Source organism: Rhinolophus sinicus, chromosome 3 (genome assembly GCF_057876585.1).
Source record: "Rhinolophus sinicus isolate RSI-liver-muscle chromosome 3, RSI-T2T, whole genome shotgun sequence".
NCBI classification, from domain to species: domain Eukaryota; kingdom Metazoa; phylum Chordata; class Mammalia; order Chiroptera; family Rhinolophidae; genus Rhinolophus; species Rhinolophus sinicus.
In genome coordinates this window covers 63,579,521-63,599,260 of record NC_142503.1, presented here as the reverse complement: position 1 = coordinate 63,599,260, position 19,740 = coordinate 63,579,521, and the positions used below count along the sequence as shown (strand labels likewise).

At 34.9% G+C, this 19,740-nt stretch overlaps 1 protein-coding gene and 1 long non-coding RNA gene across 2 annotated transcripts in view; one reads left to right on the top strand and one right to left on the bottom strand.

Moving 5' to 3' along the window:
* The window catches only part of LOC141570682 (uncharacterized), a 41,198-nt gene that overhangs the window by 18,222 nt on the left and 3,236 nt on the right, over positions 1-19,740 (top strand). The window contains exon 3 of the long non-coding RNA XR_012494988.2: positions 8,686-8,728. This is a non-coding gene — a long non-coding RNA (uncharacterized LOC141570682). The remainder of the gene's footprint in view (positions 1-8,685; positions 8,729-19,740) is intronic.
* The window catches only part of ARSK (arylsulfatase family member K), a 37,302-nt gene continuing 24,985 nt past the window's right edge, over positions 7,424-19,740 (bottom strand). Inside the window, exons 6-8 of the mRNA XM_019727891.3 lie at positions 19,416-19,640; positions 12,007-12,231; positions 7,424-10,259 (exon numbers count right to left, since the gene is read on the bottom strand). Coding sequence (XP_019583450.1) covers positions 9,961-10,259; positions 12,007-12,231; positions 19,416-19,640 — 749 coding nt within the window. The 3' untranslated portion in view covers positions 7,424-9,960. The remainder of the gene's footprint in view (positions 10,260-12,006; positions 12,232-19,415; positions 19,641-19,740) is intronic.

Here is a 19,740-nt window from a genome sequence, read left to right as displayed (position 1 = left end):
CATCCAGAGGAGCCCCAGGAAGCTGAGGACATTTTGGAATAGCCAGTCTTGGTGGAACTTTTAAGAAAGAGGTAGTGTGATAACTTTGGGAAATCAAACTCCTGGTTTAATTTTTACATTCTCCCTTCAGAGGGTTTTGCCCAGGGACTTTTTCTGTGTAACATACCATCCACTTCTTCCACGGAGGTCTCTCTGAGCAACACCCATAGTTCAGTGATTCTCCTAGCCAATATCAGTTTAATATTTCTCAAGATAATTCGACAATTTGTCTCAAATTTATTGAAATGCTCTCATTTAACGAAATGACTACCCGTGAAATTGTATTTCATAAACTTTACTGAAACCTGATAAAACATTAATTAAAAACAATTCTTATAAAAAACATGCATGTAGTGTTGAAAGTAAAATAGAACTAGAGGGATGATAACAACATAAAGGGTTCCCTATCCACACATCCTGACTATTTCTTTTATATATATATAAAATTTTAACTTTTATTTTAAGTGTGTTTTTCCAGGACCCATCAGCTCCAAGTCACATAGTAGTTACAATCTAGTTGTGGAGGGCACAGCTCACTGGCCCATGTGGGGATCAAACTAGCAACCCTGTTGTTCAGAGCTTGTGCTCTCACCAGCTGAGCTAACCAGCCACCTCCATCCTGACTGTTCTCTTCGAGAGGGAACCAATTTAGATTCTAGGTGCTGTTTTTTTTGGCATTTACTTCATTCCATAATTCTAAATAGTAACTGTATAATGCTGTTTACTGATTCAATGATTTTAGGTATTATTTAACAGCTTCTTACTAGATAAAAAATTTAGCTCTCACACCTCTGTCCTCATTGTTTCTCCTTTCCCATACTATTAATACAGTAATACTGTAATTTTGGGTTAGACGTATATTCAGTGTTTATTATGAAATGAAAATATTCTCAGCTGAATGTTGTCATATATTATGAATGTCATTTTTTTTTCCCTGAAGTGAATTGCCTTTCTTAATTTTCATTGCTACCGCAGCTAATTCTCCCTATACTCAGTACAGTTTCCATAAAGTCAGTTTCTTAACATAATATAGCAATTCCAAATTTTTTTTTTTGGAAACCTTCTTACCAGAGTCTTCCATTTTCTTTCTATTTGGGCTGGTTTCTGTCCATTTCCCTCCTGTTTGGGTTGCTGTATAACTATTGTCTCAGAACATCCGTTTGTTGTCATTATTGAAACGGTCTGCCTTTCTCTTGGGCTGGAGTCCCTGTTTCTTGGAACTCTGGTCCTTTTTTCTTGGTTTCTTCCCTTTTGGTAGTACACATCATCCAATATATCACAAGGTAAAAAAGATTGTACAAAGGTTGACGACATAGCAGTGACAGCCTCCTTGTGTCTATTACTTGAGCCACGTAGATTCAATCTGGACACATCGCCGTCTAGGCCAGCTGTCATCCGGCATCTCCCTTCACCATCATCCTACAGATTCTTTTCACTTATCTCATGCTGGTTCTCCTGTTTTCCGATCCATTCCTTCCTCCCTCCCTTCCTTCCTTTCTTGGTTTGTTTCCTTGCTTGGGTATAAAGCATCCTTCAGTGGCTTCTTGAGAAAGGGTAAATTTGAGGAACTTGCATGTCAGAAAATTTCTTATTTTACCCTTGTGATTAACTGATGATGTGGCTGGGTTTAGAATTCCATATTGGAAACATTTTCCTTCTGAATTTTGATGGCATTACTCTGTGGCCTTCTGGCTTCTAAGTGTTTTTGTTGAGAAGCCTAAAGCCATTCTGATTCCTGATTTATTTGGATGTGGTCATTAATTTTTCTGTTTTAGAAGCTTATTGATTCTTCTTCTTTGACAAATTTCAAAAAGATATGTTTTGCTATGGGTTTATTTTCATCCACCGTTCTGGGCACAATCAACAATCAATTAATACATTTCATGTAATATTTCTCTGTTGGCCTTTAATCTAGAATAATTTCGTAGCTTTTCTTTCTCCTTTTATGACACTGATGGACCTGAAGGGTCCGTGGCACATGTTTTGCAGAATGCCTCTAAAGTTGTATTTGTTTCCACATAATTAAATTTGGATTAGACTTTTTGGGCATAAATACTACATAGGTGATACTTTGTCCTCAGTGAATAATTTCAGGGCACACAAAACTAGTTGGCCACAATACTGATGGTGTTTTAAGCTTGACACATATGTTTTAAGAACTAAATATTTCTTTTGTTATTTAAATAGTATATATTAATTGCAGAAAAATTAGAAAATTCAGATTAGCAACAAATACCACTTAACATACCGCCCAGAGATAACCATTGTTAATACTTGGTTATATATTCTTCAGACTATACAAAAACAGTTCATATTATATAAGATATTTTGTATCCTGCTTTTTTTCAACATAAGATTATATTTGAACAGATTTCCATGTCAGTCAATAAAAAAAAAATGTGATATATAATTATCTATTTAATGTGAAATGAGTTAAAATGATTTAAATAACCCTCTATTTTTGGACAAAGGTTTTTCAGTTTTCACTTTACAAATAATTCTGTGAAGAACATCTCTTCACGTATATTCTTCCATATACATCCAGTTATTCGCTTAAGATAAAACCCTAGAATTGGAATTGCTAGGGCAAAGCACATGCATTTTTTAAGCATTTTAATACATTGTGCTGATTTGCCCTTGACAAGGGGCACAAGCAGTGCATGTGTGTTTTTCCCCATAGTGCCAACAATAATGAGCCTCATCGTTTTTTGTTGTTGTTTTTCTTCGTAATTTAAAAAATTTTTCAATTACAGTTGACATGCAATATTATATTAGTTTACACTGTACAACATAGTGATTAGACATTCATATAACTTACAAAGAGATCACCCCAATAAATCTAGTACCCATCTGACACCATACATGAATATTACAATGTTATTAACTATATTCCCTATGATGCACTATACATCCCCATGACTGTTTTTTATAACTGGCAATTTACACATCTTAATCCCATCCTTTTTTTTCACCCATTCCTCAACCCACCTCCCATCTGGCAACCATCAAAATGTTCTCTGTATCTGTGAATTTGTTTCTGTTTTGTTTGTTCATTTATTTTGCTTTTTAGATTCCACATATAAGTGAAATCATATGGTATTTGTCTTTCTCTGTCTGACTTATTTCACTTAGCATAATATCCTCTAGGTCCATCGATGTGGTTGCAGATGGCAGATTTCCTTCTTTCTTGTGGCAGAATAATATTCCATTGTATATATGTAGCACCTCTTCTTTATCCATTCATGTATTGATGGACACTTACGTTGCTTCCATATTTTGGCTATTGTAAATAATACTGCAATGAACATTGGGGTGCATATGTTTTCTTCGAATTAATGTTTAGGGTTTCTTTGGATAAATACCCAGAAGTGGAATTGCTGGGTTCTTCTTTGTCTCTCGTTATAGCCTTTGATTTAAAGTCCTTTTTGTCTGATATAAGTTTGCTACCCCACCTTTTTTTGCTTGTTTGTTGCTATTTGCATGAAATACCTTTTTCATCCCTTTACTTTCAATGTGTGTGTCTTTTGATTGGAAGTGGGTCATTTGTAGGCAGCATATGTAAGGGTCTTTTTTTCTTATCCATTCAGCCATCCTATGTCTTTTGATTGTAGCACTTAATCCATTTACATTTAAAGTAATTATTGATAGGTATGTAGTTATTGTCATTTTATTATTTATATTTTTTATCTTTTTTCTCTTTTATCTTCTTAAAGAAGTCCCTTTAACATTTCTTGTAATACTGGTTTGGTGGAGACGAACTCCTTTAGCATTTTCTGGTCTGGGATGCTCTCAATCTGACCTTCAATTCTAAACAATAGCTTTGATGGTTAGAGTAATCTTGGTTGTAGGTCCTTGCTTTTCATCACTGAATATTTCATGACAATCGCTCCTTGCCTGCAAAGTTTTTGTTGAGAAATCATCTGACAGTCTTATGGAAGCTCCCTTGTAGGTAGGTAACTGCTTTTTCTTGCTGCTTTTAAGATACTCTCTGTCTTTAACCTTTGGCATTTTAATTATGATGTGTCTTGGTGTTCACCTCTTTGGGTTCATCTTGTTTGTGACTCTCTGCACTTAAGTCAGCAGCTCAAAAAGGGCCAGGGACATATGGGACAGAGCTAAATTGTCTGGTCTCAGGACAGGGGCTGGAAGGGCAGCTTTCTCTCAGACAGAAGTGCTGTCAGAAGCTATTGTGCCTTTGCTGAATCCTTCCCTCACCCACTCTGCAGTTGCCATATCTGAGTATCTATATACCTGGCTAAAACAATTCACCCTGCCTTGGTGATTCCCTGAGACCTGGCGTCTACCAATTTTCGAGCCCAGCCAAGCCACTTCCAGTGTCTTTTACATACAAACTCCTGACTTGGTTTGTGCTGTAGACTTTCCTAAAATATCTCAAAGGTCCACAAATTCCAAAAGCAACACCTGGCCTCAGCTTGCCTCATGCCTTTTGCTAAGCAGCTCCAAGCCTGGCATTAGTGGCAGCCAGCCGTGGTTCACAGCTTAGCCTCTCCCAGGCACCTCCAAGCCCAGTACAAGTGGCAATCATCTGCAGATCACTTTGTGGCTCATATCACGTTGCCCTGGGCAGGGCACATGCAGCGGTAGACCTTGGCCTGTACCAGAGCCCCTGTCAAGAGGCCCCAGAACCAACACCCCCTATGGTCAGCTTCAGACCATACCAGAGTACCACCCAACCACTTCCACAAACAACATACCCAAAGAGTGGACTTGGCAGGCACTAGAACCCTGCTAAAGCAAATTCTGCTCTGTGGGGTCCACCCTTGTACAATAGCTCCTCTGCCATAGTCACCGCTAGTCCTCACAGCCAATCAACCTGAAGGTCAATCCCTGCTATTAACATGCCAACAACAATAAAGGCTCAACTATAAGAGGAGGGCACGCACAACTATACACAGGACACAACTGGAGCACCTGGCTCAGGTGACATGGGAGGTTGCACCACTGGACCCCACAGGGCACTTAATACATAAGGTCACTCTGCCAAGATCAGGAGACATAGCAGCTGTACCTAATACATAGAAACAAAAACAGGAAGGCAGCCACGATGATGAGACAAAGAAAAATGTCACAAATGAAAGAATAGAACAAACTCCAGAAAAAGAACTAAACAAAATGGAGACAAGCAGTCTACAGACACAGAGTTCAAAAAAACTGGTTATAAGGATGCTCAGTGAGCTTAGGGGAAGAGTAGAAGAACTCAGAGAGTAGATGCACTCTTTAACAAAGAGATAGGAAACATAAAAATGGAGATAGAAAACATACAAAAGAACCAGTCACAAATGAAGAATACAGTAACTGAAATGAAAAATACATTAGAGGGAATCAACGCTAGATTAGATCGAATTAGTGTTTTGGAAGACTAGGTAGCAGAAAACACCCAATCAGAACAGCAAAAAAGAAATAAAGAATTTTAAAACAATGAGGCCAGTTTATAAGGGGCCTCTGGGACATCAAGCATATAAACATTCGCATAACAGAAGGAGAAGAGAAAGAGCAAGGAACTGAAAACCTATTTGAAAAAATAATGATGGAAAACTTCCCTAAACTGATGAAGTAAATAGACATACAAGTCCAGGAAGTGCCTCATCACTGTTTTTAATTTTTATCGTTCTTATATATGAAAAAAGAGTGTTTTATTGTTATTTCTTCATTTTTAAACTGACAGGTAATTCACATATCATAAAATTCAACCTTTAAAATATATAATTAAGTTCTGTTTCATATATTCACAAGTTTGTGCAACCATAACCTCTGTTTAATTCTAGAAAATTTTATTACTCCAAAAAAGGAAACCCACACACATTCCCTTTTTCCCCTAGCTCTTGAAACCACTAATTTACTTTCTATCTCTATGGATTTGTGTATTTTGGACATTACATGTAAATGCAGTAATACAGTATATAGTCGTTGTGTCATTTTTGTACTAGGCATAATGTTTTAAAGTTTCATCCATATTGTAATATGTAAGAGTATTTCATTCTTCTTTGTGGCCAAATAAGATTCCAATGTATGGATTTACTGCATTTGTTTATGCATTTATCAGTTAATGGACATCTGAGTTGTTTCCACTTTTTGACTATTGTGCATGATGCTGTTGTGAACATTTGTGTACAAGTTTTTCTTCAAACACCTTTTTTTCAGTTCTCTGGGTTATATACCTAGGAGTGGAATTTCTGGATAACTGGGTAATATAGTAAGTCTATGTTTAACTTTTTGAGGAACTTCTAAGCTATTTTCCAGAGAGAATGCACCATTTTACATTCTCACCAGTAATGTGTAAGTGTTCCTATTTCTCCCTTTGTGTAAATCCGTATTTCCATTTGGCATCATATTCTTTTTGATTGAAGAACATCCTTTAAAATTTCTTTATAGTCCAGGTGTGCTGGCAACAGATTTTCTCAGATATGTGTGTGTGTGTGTGTGTGTGTGTGTGTGTGGTAAAAAGCTTTAATTTCACCTTCATTTTTGAAAAATATTTTTGCTGGGTACGTAGAATTCTAGGATGACAATTTGTCTTTCAGTACTTTAAAGAAGTTGCACCATTGTCTTCTGGTTTGCATAGTTTTTCATGAGAAATCTGTTTTAATTCTTATTTTTGTTCCTTTGTATGTTTCTTTTTTCTGTGGTTGCCTCCAAGATTTTCTCCTTATCTGTATTTTCCATCAATTTGACTATATGCTTAGGTGCCTTTTCTTTTGTCTATATTCTATTTGGGCTTCTCTAAACATTTAGGGTGGTGATTTATTTTCTATCACTAGTTTTAGGAAATTCTTTTCAGATATTTCTTCTGACATTTTCCCAACCTCTATTCTCCTTCTGTGATTTCAATTACATACATACATTTACCATGTCATGTTGTCCCACAGCTCTTGGATGCTCTGCTCCATTTTTCTCCATTTTTTTCTTTCTTTGATTCACCTGGTACCTTGTATCCTCAGTCCTCTGGGAGACTCCAAAAGAGTTTTGATTTTGTAGATGACCTAGCTTTCTCTCCCCTTTTGGTTTTTGTTAACATGGGACCAGTATTCCCTTGCGGTTTTCTGTACACTGGGTGGAAGCAGAACTCTTGAATCATTATTTAAGGATACCAGTTTTTTAACAGAAACATTACAAAATTTATGCTTGTTTTGTTTTCTATCTTCCCAAATTCAACAGCTTATTTATTTTTATTTTGTCTTAATGATAAAAAGGTTAAGCGTATTCTTCTGAATGTAGTTTTGGTTGTGTTACATGTACATATATGTATATGTTTTCATATATGTATATGTTTTCTTCTTTTCAAAATAGCATATAACTAGTTTTATGACCTAAGAATTATTTAAGATCCTGCTTTGTAACTTTAAAATAAAAAAAGGGCTAAAAATCTTATGTGAGAGTTTAATACACATAATTGTAAACATACACACATACACAGAATATATAACCAGTGTAGAAGGGAATAGTTCTGGTTTCCCCCTTGAGCTTCTTCCACCTACTTTGTGTTGTGACATCTCTTACTTGCTCATGGCCCCTCAACACCAAGGTCTTAGTTTGATTCAGTGATTTATAATGTGGTTTCACAGCCAGTAAGAATTGTCCCAACCTTAATATTCATATATAACTACAAAGATAAGTTTATACAAATTCACTGAAGAATGATAAAGTAGAGGACATGAACTGGCTCATAAAGAAAATTTCAAAGACAGTTTGAAAATTATTATATGAAGATACGCTTTTGTTTCTGGAAAATATGATACCAACTGAAAAACCATTATAAACAATATGGTGGTTTGGTACAGAATAAATATATAGAAATAGAGTTTGCATAAAAAACAACCAATTAAAAGATATTATGGAAGAAAGATCCACTTAAAATAGCACCACCAACAACAAATGGTAAAACAACTAAGAATGAGCTCACCTCTGACTACACATTAGGACCCTCAGCTGGAGGGTTTAAACAGAACAACAGTAAGAACAAAACAGCGCCCAGGTACCATCCCTAGAATTCGAAATCAATTGGTGTGGGTTGGGGCCTAGGTGCAATTTTTTTAAAGGTCCCAGCTTTCTGAAAATCTTTATGAAAAAACTGCTCTATATGAAGAAAACGTAGACTACTACTGTGCGTTATAAAAGAAGACGTGAAGCATACTCTTCTTTAGAATAATTTGCATATCGTAAAGAATTCAATTCTCTCTAAATTAGGCTATAAATTTAATGTGATTTCATAAAAAGACTAACATGATTTTTCAGTTTTGGAACTAGACAAACATATTCCAAATTTGTATGGAAAAAAATAAGTTAGCAAGAGTAGCAGTTCTGAAAAAGAAAATGGATGCAAAGGGACTAGTCTGACCAGATATTGACTACTACGTTAATAAATAAAATAGAATGGTCCACTGCAAAATAAAAAATGTTCTGAAAGGATCCAAATGTAAATGAGACTTGGTATATGATAAAATGACATTTCAAAGCAATAGAGGAAAAAATAACTTACTCAACAAAATATGTTATATAATGATATGTTATATAAAATATGTTTCTAATCAATGGAATAAATGTTAGTTTACTCAATAAAAGGTCAATTGGGTAGCCATATTAAAAAAACAAACTAAAGTTATATCTCTAATTTGTAATATGTTCCAGATGGATCAGGATCTAAGGATGAAAAATAAATCTCTGACAGAAGGTAAGTGGGGAAGACCATTCTAAATATATATGATATAAAATCCTAAAGCCACAAAAAACAAGATTCATAAATTTGATAATTTGAAAATACCAATTTCTACATGCCAAAAAACACTAGAAAAAAGTCAAAAAATAAATTACAAAAGGAAATAATTTGCAGCTTCTTTTACAGACAAACGGCTAATATCTAAAGCATGCCTGCAATAAAAAAGACCAACAACCAACAGAAAAATAGGCAAAGAATAAAGGAAATTCCTATGATTATTAAGTATATGAAAATATGATCTAACTTATTCATAAAAAGAAAAAGATAAAAATAGTATATTTTTAATCTATCAGGTTGGCAAAGGACGTGAGGGCATGCATTGCTGGTGAGAGTTTAAGTTGTTATAACTTCTTTAGGGGTAATTTGGTAGTATTTAGCATAATTTTGCTAGATACAGTCTTGCCGTAGCAATTTTACTTCTAGATATCTATTGTTAAGTGGAAAAAATATCAAGATGCAGAACATTTTACATAGTATGCTACCATTTGTGGTGGGGGAAAAAGGGAATATAAAGTCTGTTTGTAGATGCATGTTCTGTCTCTAAAAGAACACACAGGAAGGCGGTTACATTAGTGGCCTCCAGGAAGGGGAACTGGGTGGCTGGGGGACTCGAAAAGCCTTCTGCAGTGATGGAGGCCTTCCATCCCAAATTAGGTTTCACACACAGGCCTCCATTAGAGACTGGGGAGTGACAATGTCTCCCCATGGAGAGCAGTCGGTGCATTTCCCCACCTATTACTTATTTAAATATACCCATATCCAGGGTTTATGGCCCTCAAATACTCCTATCAAATACACGTAAATGGTCCATGTCCCATCAGATGCAAATAACTCATCAGACACCATCAAATACAAATAGCTACTTTATGGTTCATAAGTAATTCATAAGTAATCAGTAATTGTTAAAAGATTCTATATTCCATATTATTCAGAAGAATATAACTTTATATTATACTATTTGCTTCCATTCTTTTACTACTTCCATTAAGTTGTTAGACATTGGTAAGAATGAGGTGTTGATAGTAATCATTTTTGAAAATATATAATTCTATAATGATTGGTTTTTCTTTAAAAATAGAATATATTTTTTAAAAGTCAAAATAATTAGTAATTATTATAACTAATATTTAAAACGTAATTAATCATGATCTTTTAATATTTCTTTGTAGCTCTGGAACATTATTTTCTTATTTTTGTTCAAATTTTGTTTGGATAGTATGGGTTTTAAGCCACTGATCAATCGCGCTTTCATACTTCATTGGTTCTTTCAGCCAGTCCTGATGCCACCTCAGGTTTGCTATAACATTTGAATAGTTTTGCCCTATACTTTGTTTCCAGTTGATAAACTGCTCTTTATTGTATTGGTGGACACAAGCAGAAACTTTAGGGTAATTTATAATGGAACGAAGCTTCTGATCCAAAGAATAAGTAATTTCTGGAAATTTTGTCGCAATATTTGTTAATTCATCTGGATCTGAGGAAAGATCTGAAAGAAAAAAATTAAGTACCTGTTAAAATAGTTACCTACGACAAAAACATTACAATGTTGTTATTCTGTGACAGATAATGTATTAGAATTCATTTTTATTTTCAGTTCCCCTTAGTACAGTAAGATGAAGGATAGTATAAATGGTAAAATCATATACCAAAAGTTAAACACCCCTCTAAATGTATGTCTAAATTATCTTCCTTCCTACCATCATCCTGTTATCCCATTTTTTTCTTATCCATTCTTATTTAGATGGCAGAAACAGTCTTATTTCTTATCCATTCTTACGTAGATGGCAGAAACAGAAACCTTATTACTAGTGAGCTGGCTTAGCCCCAATTCTTCCTAATTTTGATGCCTTGCTTACTTTGACATGCAGAGAAAAAAAAAAGTAATGCTTATATTGTCCCAGTTCAACAGCCCCAAACTTTCCAGCTATAAGAATTCTTTATATAGCCAAGTCATGTTCTTGCAACTTCACTTACTCCTAGTTTTTTGTACACATTAGCATTTTGTGCTTTGGTTTTTAAAAGTTAGATTCACCAGTACTGTCTGTTGAAGCAAATAGCCATGGAAATGAAAACTTCTCTCAATCATTACCATCAAGAAAATAATGATAAATATTTCATATAACATAAACACCCTTATTACCGATGATGCAGGGAGACAGGATGCCAATCTAATTGGAAAAATAGCACATCACATCTCTTATGACATTTTATTTAAGCTAGTAAATGAACAATGCATGTTGAGGGGAAAACCTCTATGGGCCTATTTGAGTGCATTAGTTAGAAGACCCCTGAAGACATTTGTGACTTTGTTGGGTGACTTTAGATGGCACCTCTTTGGAGAAGGGAAGTTAGTAAAACCCCAGAGAGGACAGGAAAGGCAGGCTCACCCACTGATCCTTTGACTGTCACATCTGCTTTTTGCAGAACATGAGCAGTGAACAAGCAAGCGATGCCCATTACTCATCGGGATGACACTGTAAGGACTTCCTTTTGAAGCCAAGAATCTGCTGCTCTTAGAGTTAAGGGATTTAATCAGTTTGGCCGCTAAAGAATTATTTTGAGTTAATCATTTTGACATTTGTAATTGGGAAGGAAACTGAGGGAGAAATGAATATTAACAATGGCTTTAGCACATTATTTTATGTGCCAAAAGGGGGCAAAGGATAAATGAAACCTTAATTCTAATAAGGTTAGAATTAAAATTCTAAAATTTATTTTAAATGCTTTAAAATTAATTCATAGAATAGCGAAGCTAAAGGGCATTATTGTAGGGTGAAAGGAGCACGGATTTTGGAGTTAGACGTTGGTTGAAATCCCAATGCTGCACAGGTATGTGAATCCCTTTGATTCCTAGTCTTCTCTATACAATGAGGATAATGGTATCTTCTTATAGGGTTGGAGTGAACATTAAATAATATATGTAGAATGTCAGGCTTCCTAAGATAGCGGTATCAATCCTTTAGAACAGCTGAAACCAAGGTAATGAGAGGGTGCTGATTACTGATTGGAAAAGATAACCATGAATATTAGAAGACACCTTGATCAGAGAAAACAGTGGTTTCAATCTTGAGACCCAGATCAAAAGCCGTAGGGTATTTGCTCTTGAATTCAGATGCTGAGAAGCAGTGGATACTTACTTTTAAAACCATGGTTAGCGGATCTTTTAGACAATGCTATGTAGGTCAGCTCATTACACATCATACTACACTTAAAAAATGTATTAACACATTTACCAAAGAGTTGAGGCAATACTGAAGCACCGTCAGAGTAGGCTATATACTTCCACTGGTTGGTTCGAAGCATGTAGGTGGAAGCATTGACATTGCACCCGTGGAATTCACTCAGAATCCAGGGCGGACGTAGGCGTTTGAATTGGTGTTCGTTCTTAAACGTTTCTGATGGCAGTGGCAACAAAGAATATCCACTCAGGTTCTGTGGCAAAGGAATTCCAGCAATATCTATGTAACAAAAATAATACAGTATTTTATAACAACTCATTCTTTCATTAGTTGAACATTCATAACTGACACAAAGGTCACAGAGACTAGAGAGTATGGATTTTGTAAATAGACTGCCTAGATCCAAATGCTTATTCCACTAGCCATGACCTTGAGCATGTAATTACTACCCACTTTGAACCTCAGTTTTCTCCTCTATAAAAAGACAATAATAATGATCTTGTATTTCATAGGCTTATTTTCGGTTTAATATGATAATTTATGCAAAATTCTGAGACCAGTGGCTGGCACATAGAAAATCCTCAACAAATATTAGTAAATATCATTAGTCCTTTACTTCTGAATGATTAATGACAGCTGTTTCTCACATTTGTTCCACAGTATATTAACAAGACCTACATGAAAAAGGGATTTAGTAGTCATATATGTTTGCAAACAATGGTTAAAATTAAATGGTAAATTTATTGTAGATGTAAATCCATTGCTGATCTGTAACATAAACCTTGAAGTATATAGTATGCCATATGTCCCAAAGTTATTTGATGACAGAACTTTTTTACTCTTCAGTAGTATCTTGAGGGATTAGTATTCTGCAGAGCATATGTTGGGAAATCCTAGATTATACTGGTTTAGAGAAAAATAACTTATTTTTTCCTTATTCAATACAGACATATAAAACACCAGCATGAGCAATGCCTAACTTAAAAAGAAGTTGTATTTTTATTATAATGTAATATAATTGCTTTTAAGATATTTTTTGGAACTTTTTCCTATAGAAAAACTACCATTAATTATGAATGGGTAGTTGACATATTTCCAAAATGAGTCTGCAGTTGCCCTCTCCACCCCTTTTCTGGTTGCAATGTTCCATGTTTTAAGTTATAATTAAATATTTCCAGTAAAACATAGAAAGTAATATATCTGCAATGCTAGATATTAAACAAAATTGAATATGAAAATTAATTTAACTTGACTGTAAGTATTTGAGGAAAAACAGTTTCATTAAAGCAGAATAAGGAAGTGGACATAGACTGCTGTAAGTCTTCTGACGATACCTGTTTTACATATAACTTAATTAAAAACTTCGTATCTTCCATTTCTTTGGAATGGGCATACTATAAGTACTAATCTTCTTCCAGCCAGTCATAATCAGGGACTTTTGAGAGAGAGAGAGACTATCTAGGAAAAGAAAGAAAGGGAAAGAAGAGAGAACTAGTTCAGAGATAACTGGTTAAAAACAAAAGGAGAAGGAACAAAGACATTCAAGAGGACGTGCATGAGAGGAAGGGGCTGCCCACGATGAAAGGAATTGCACCATAAGGCAGCAGGCTTCTCACTGCACGGTCTACTGTAAGGGAAGAGAGTGGCCAGGAAATAGGCTGGGTCAGGCTGGTCTGTGTGTCAGCCATCAGGTGGCACCACTAGCCAGGCACAGGAAGCGAGAGGAGAGGACTTGCAAGATGGTTGGGAAGCAGGAACCAACTGGCATATAGTCAGGAGTGGGAAGTTCCTGCATGTAGCATTTTCATAACCCCTGATACTTAGAAATACCTTATTTCATGTGTATTCTTAGCCTAAGTTTCCTAAAGAAGCTTGATAGACGAAGAAAATTTACGTGATTGTCCTGTGTTTGTGTGAGAAGTAAGTAGTAAGCTGGGATAAGAGTTTAAGTATTCAGTTTTTTCATTTATTCAACAAAGAGGGAAAAAAAACCAAAGCTCTCTTAGAACTTACGTTCCAATATGGGGAGACAAGCAAACAAATAGGTCAGATGGTAATAAGGAGTGTATTGAAGAAAAATAAAGCAAGATAAGGGAGACAGAGAATGATGGCAGGTATGTTTACGTGCTGTTTTATATAGGGTGGTCGAGGAAGGCCTCTCTGATGAAGTAACATTTAAATAGAGACCTGAAAAAGGGCCAAAGTGAGCCCTATGGACAGAGATCTGGGGGAAGGGCATTAGCCCAGGGAATAGCAAGTAGAAAGACCCTGAGGCAGAAACTTGCTTGGTTCGTTCCCAAAACACTGAGGTGTCCTGTATGGCTGGAGCAGAGAAAGTGAGGGGTAAATTGTAAAAGCTGAACTGGGGAGGGGGAGAGATCCTGTTGGGGCTCCCAGGCCCAGTTAGAAATCCTGGATTGAAGGGAAATGGGAAACCGGTAGAGGGTGTTTTTTGAGCAGAAAGAAGTGTGACGTGGTCTGATGCTAAGTACTGTATGGTGAACTGATTAAACGTGGGTACAGGTTGAAGGTAGGAGTTAGGAAGCTATTGCAGGAGTCCAGGCACGAGCCAATGATGACTTGTTTCCAGTATATTATCAGTAGGATAATGTGTCTTTGTAAATTGATGTCAAAGACTAAAACTCATATCAAATATCCATAGTATTTAATAAATACCCTACATATTTATTAATTTTTCTGTGCCTCAGGAAACTGGGTATTCATTTCTCAGATATTTATCAATAATTTCCTTAAAAGCACTTTAGCTTAGACTGCTTTTCAAAAAGCTCATTGATCATTGTTTAAAACAATTTTCTGTATTTGTTTCTTCTGGCAAATCTGTCGTTCTAATTCCATTTTAAGTAAATTTCATCTTTCTTGGCAGTATAAGCAAAGATTAAAAGTAACTGCAGGATTCTTAATAAAGGGACATAAATTTAAAGCAGTAACGGGTAAAAACGCACTCCTGATCTATGTGAGGGTCTCCTGCAGAGAGAAAAGATTATATTTGCTCCTGACCATATGGGTAGATAAAGGATTAGACTGGTATGGCAGTGATGCAAACTACATACATTTTAAGAGGAATGAAAAATATTAATGCGAACATCTAACATTTCATTGCTTACCATGCATGTTCCAGTCATTGTTCTAAACCATAGAATAGTCACTATTATTTCCATTTTATTGATAAGAAAAATCGAAGACCAAAGATATTAAGTAAATTTCCCACGGCCATACAATTGGTAAATTCTGAAGGAGGGATTTGAATGCAGGCAGTCCAGCATCTCCGGACTCTTCAGTACTATACTACAGGTCTTACTTTACTGTAGTTATTCAACTCCACAATACTTTTCAACCAATAAAAACAAAATAGGCCATACCAATTTGTAATTCCACCAACAGTACATGAGGGCTCCCTTTTGCCATTTGTGACAACATGGATGGACCTAGAGGGTATTATGCTAAGTGAAATAAGTCAGACAGCGAAAGACATACCATATGATTTCACTTATACGTAGAATATAAAAAACAAAATAAATGAACAAACAAAACAGAAACAAACTCATAGATACAGAGAACTGATAGTTGCCAGATAGGAATAGGGTTGGGGGGGATGGGTAAAAAAGGGGAAAGGATTAAGATGTACAAATTCTCAGTTACAAATAGAAAGATAGCCCCCAGTCACAGCGATGTAAAGTACAGCACAGGGAACAGAGTCAACAATATTGTGATAACTATGTATGATGTCAGGTGGGTACTAGACTAATGGGGTGATCACTTTGTAAGTTACATAAATGTCTAATCACTATGCTGCACACCTGAAACTAAATAATATTGTATGTCAACTGTAATTGAAAAATAAAAAAATAAACTAAAACAAAATAGTCTCTGTAGAATGCCCCTCCCAATCCTCCACTAAGATCCTGTAACAATGAAGCTTTTGCAGTTTAAATCACTAGCAACTAAACATTCTTTTACACACAACTGTATTTTTATATAATTAAATTTTCACAATTCAAAAAAGTCTGGATTCATCTTTTATGGAAAAGGAAGGCAGGTATTTTACAAAACAATCAACTATTAAAAGAAAATAAATTACATGAACATAAGTTTAAAAAAGAAAATCGAAACAATTTTAATTTTAAAATGAGACTACCTTTATTTATAACTGAGCTAAAGGATCCTGATACGAGGTTATTGGAGAAGAAAATATTTTAGGGAGTAATTATAAAAGAATAATCTCTGAAATAATGATGTCAACTTTAATAATATAAAAAATTCCTTTGAATAAAAATGGCACTTTTCTGCTGGTATTAGAAAATAATAATGTGATAGTATACTATAAAGGACCTACAAGATAAATAGACTAAGTATACTCTTCCTACTTTATCATTAAATATCAATTTATAGAAAATAAAACACTCTTTTAAAATACCTTTAAAAAACTATTGTAAACTCAGATTTTTATAAAGCATTGTAGCATCTTAAATTTCAGCACGCTTTTTATAGTAAGACAGGTTTATTAAAACAGAAATCCAAATTGGTTTTTCCTATTCAAAATCTTTCTACTTAAGGTTTTCAAATCACCATTTTTTTATATGATAGTTCTAAAGCCCATAGAATGGATGGGAAGAAGAATTCTGGCTTGAGGCTTTGACCTGAGAATTTTTTTTTTAATTTATTGGGGTGACAATTGTTGTTTAATCCCATACTCGCTGTGTGTAAATTGGATTTATACAAAATAATATAGCTATGGCTAAGCTGATAAAAAAAGGACCTTTAGAATTATTAAGAATAGATTGTTTTATATCTATTTTAAGCTCCTAATTGGTTAGAAGAATTGCAAAATATGAAGTCCTTTGTAGATACTTTATCAAACTCTGTGTAAGTTCACTTATTAAACAGAGGTAAAATAGAACATGCTATCCCACAGCATACTAAAGGAGCTTTAAACACTTCCAGAAGTGAGCGGTTTCATTTTAAAAGGCTGAATCGGACATCACATTAAACATAGACCATGAGAATTCTCTTTGCCTTGTTGGCTGGTAAGGCTGTTCAGTAAGACAATAGACTTAGTTTACACCTGGTTATCCCAGTATAATTGTTAACAGTATCCTTTTACTGCCCAATAGTGCTATGTGGACAATAGTCACTATCTCAATACGCAAACAGACAAAACAAAATACAACAAAAACCCTTGTTCACATAGTTTTTGTTTCCTTTTTAAAACTTTATTTTTCAATTACCGTTGACATACGTTTAATTTCAGGTGTACAAAACAACATAGTGAATAGACACTTATATATCTCACAAAGCCATCACCCCAGTAAGTATTACACATCTGACACTGTACATAGTTATTACAATATTATTGATTATATTCCTTATGCTTTACTTTATATCCCAGTGACTATTTTTTTCAATTATAGTCGACATTAAACATTATTTTATATTAGTTTCAGGTGTACAGCATAGTGGTTAGACATTTATATAATTTATGAAGTGATCCCCACGATAAGTTCAGCACCGACCTGACACTACACATAGATTTTACAATATTATTCACTATATTCCCCATACTGTACTTTACATCTCCATGACTATTTTGAAACGACCCAGACTATATCTTCTTTTCACTAATAAAATGGGGGCCATTTTCACATATCATTTCACCTTTTAAAATAAAATTGACTAGTTTTTACCCAATCTATTACTACTAGATATTCATATAGCTTCTATTTTTTAAAATATAATTCTATAATAAATATCCATGGAGATAAATCTTTCTTTATAGGTTATTTTCTAAAATTGGAATTTTAGAATTGGATATGCACGTATATTTAATAAAATAGAGTACATACTATTTTTATCTCAAGATTATAAAGTAGGAAATTTGCATTGTAGGCAAATATAAAACAGTATTTAAAGAATAATGATTTAAACAATGCATATTAATCGACTACCATATAAGGTGATAGGATGAGTGGACCAGACAAAGAGGTAGTGTAGACAGCTCCCTAAACATATCGGATTATTGAGCTGCCAGAGTCAAAAAAAACCAAACAATGCCAGCTATCACTATGAAATATATTGAGGGAAAAACTGAGAAATAATCACCCCAACCTTTTATCACCTTTTGCAGTCTGGTCATTGTACCTCAAGAAAATAGAACAAGGCTAAAAAGTTAAGCAAATATGAGGATCCTCAGGAGGTTTTTCGTTGCAAATGGGGAGGGTTGGGCGAGTTCTAGAGGAGGGAACCCGGGAAGAGGAGGCTGTAAAGAAATGCCAATATACATAAGCATGTATTCATAAAATTACAAAGAGGATAAGAGGTACTTACACACATACATAAGTTACATGTACATTTCTTATGAAAACAGAAATGAGGAAAAGTAATAGGGATTGGCTAAAAACGGATGGAGTCGGAAAGTGGCAGAGATATGGCTCAGCATGAAACAGCTTTGGGATGCAGCAGAAATAGCAAATGATGACTAAGACATTGAAGAGATTAAAAATATACATCAGGCAAAGGAACAACAAAGAAGTGCATTCAAAAACATATAAGAAGGGATGTGAAATTAAAGAGAAAAGGAAAGGGCACTGATATCAATTAACTGTAAAGAAATTTAAGACCCTGGAATAGTCTAGTTAAATGAAGGGAAATACTTAGTAGCGGAAGGAGGGAGATAAAAAGAACCCTCTTATTTCTTGATTTTCAGACACACTTCCTTCACCTTTTAATATATATACTACATATATTATGTTATGTTTCTTTTTCTTTCACCAAAACCTATTTATAAATTGATGGTACTTTCTGCGATTGATGGTGCCTTAGAACGGTGGAATTACAATATTTAAATGTCATTGAATTTAAAGTACTCTGCCAAATTAGATAGAAACTAGCAGTTCTATATTATCCCCTCCAAATCTGATGACGGCGGTATTTGACTCAACACTGCTAACTACCACTATGCAAATGTCCTTTCAGACCTATGGTTATGCTTATAGACATTAAGAAGCTAGTAAAGCAGATAGTACTGAACAATCTAAAGATTCTCAGGAAAAATATATTCATAGCATCAGATTAAGGGACTTTTCTAACACTGTACAAAGTAGTTTCAAAATGGATGAAATACTCGAGAAATATTTCATTTCAGGGAGGTGGAGGTAGAGAATCAAACGATATACAAATCATATCTCTAAAACTATGAACCTGAAAATTTTACATGGCTTACTCTATAGTCATATCCTGATTGTGAATCTTTTGAAGGAAAAATAACTGCAGTGAGTGAAGGCCAAAGGAAGCTGAGGAATACTGTGTTCATGTTTCAGATATGGATTTGACTCACAGGTAAATGAGCTGCTCAAGATTATAAACAAGTCAGCCGAGCCTCTGACTGCTTTGCTTATTTATTCTCCAGCATTATTACAAATAAATATTTACAGAATTGCATTACTTACCAAGCATAGTAGGGTAAATATCCACAAGAGAAACCACATCTGATACTTGTAGGTTGGCCTGAATTCCCGGCCCCATTATCAAGAGTGGAACATGGGCACTAGCTTCGTACATACTCATTTTATAAAACTGACGATGTTCCATGGCCAGCTCTCCGTGGTCTGAGGTGTATATGACAATAGTTTTCTGAAGAAGTTCTAACTGGCGAAGAGCCAAAATAATTTCACCTACAATATAAATCATGATAAATATTCATTACCTTTTAGTTCATTTTTATTCTATCAATAAGTTTATAACAACCCTACCCTGTAAGAATTTGTCCGGATG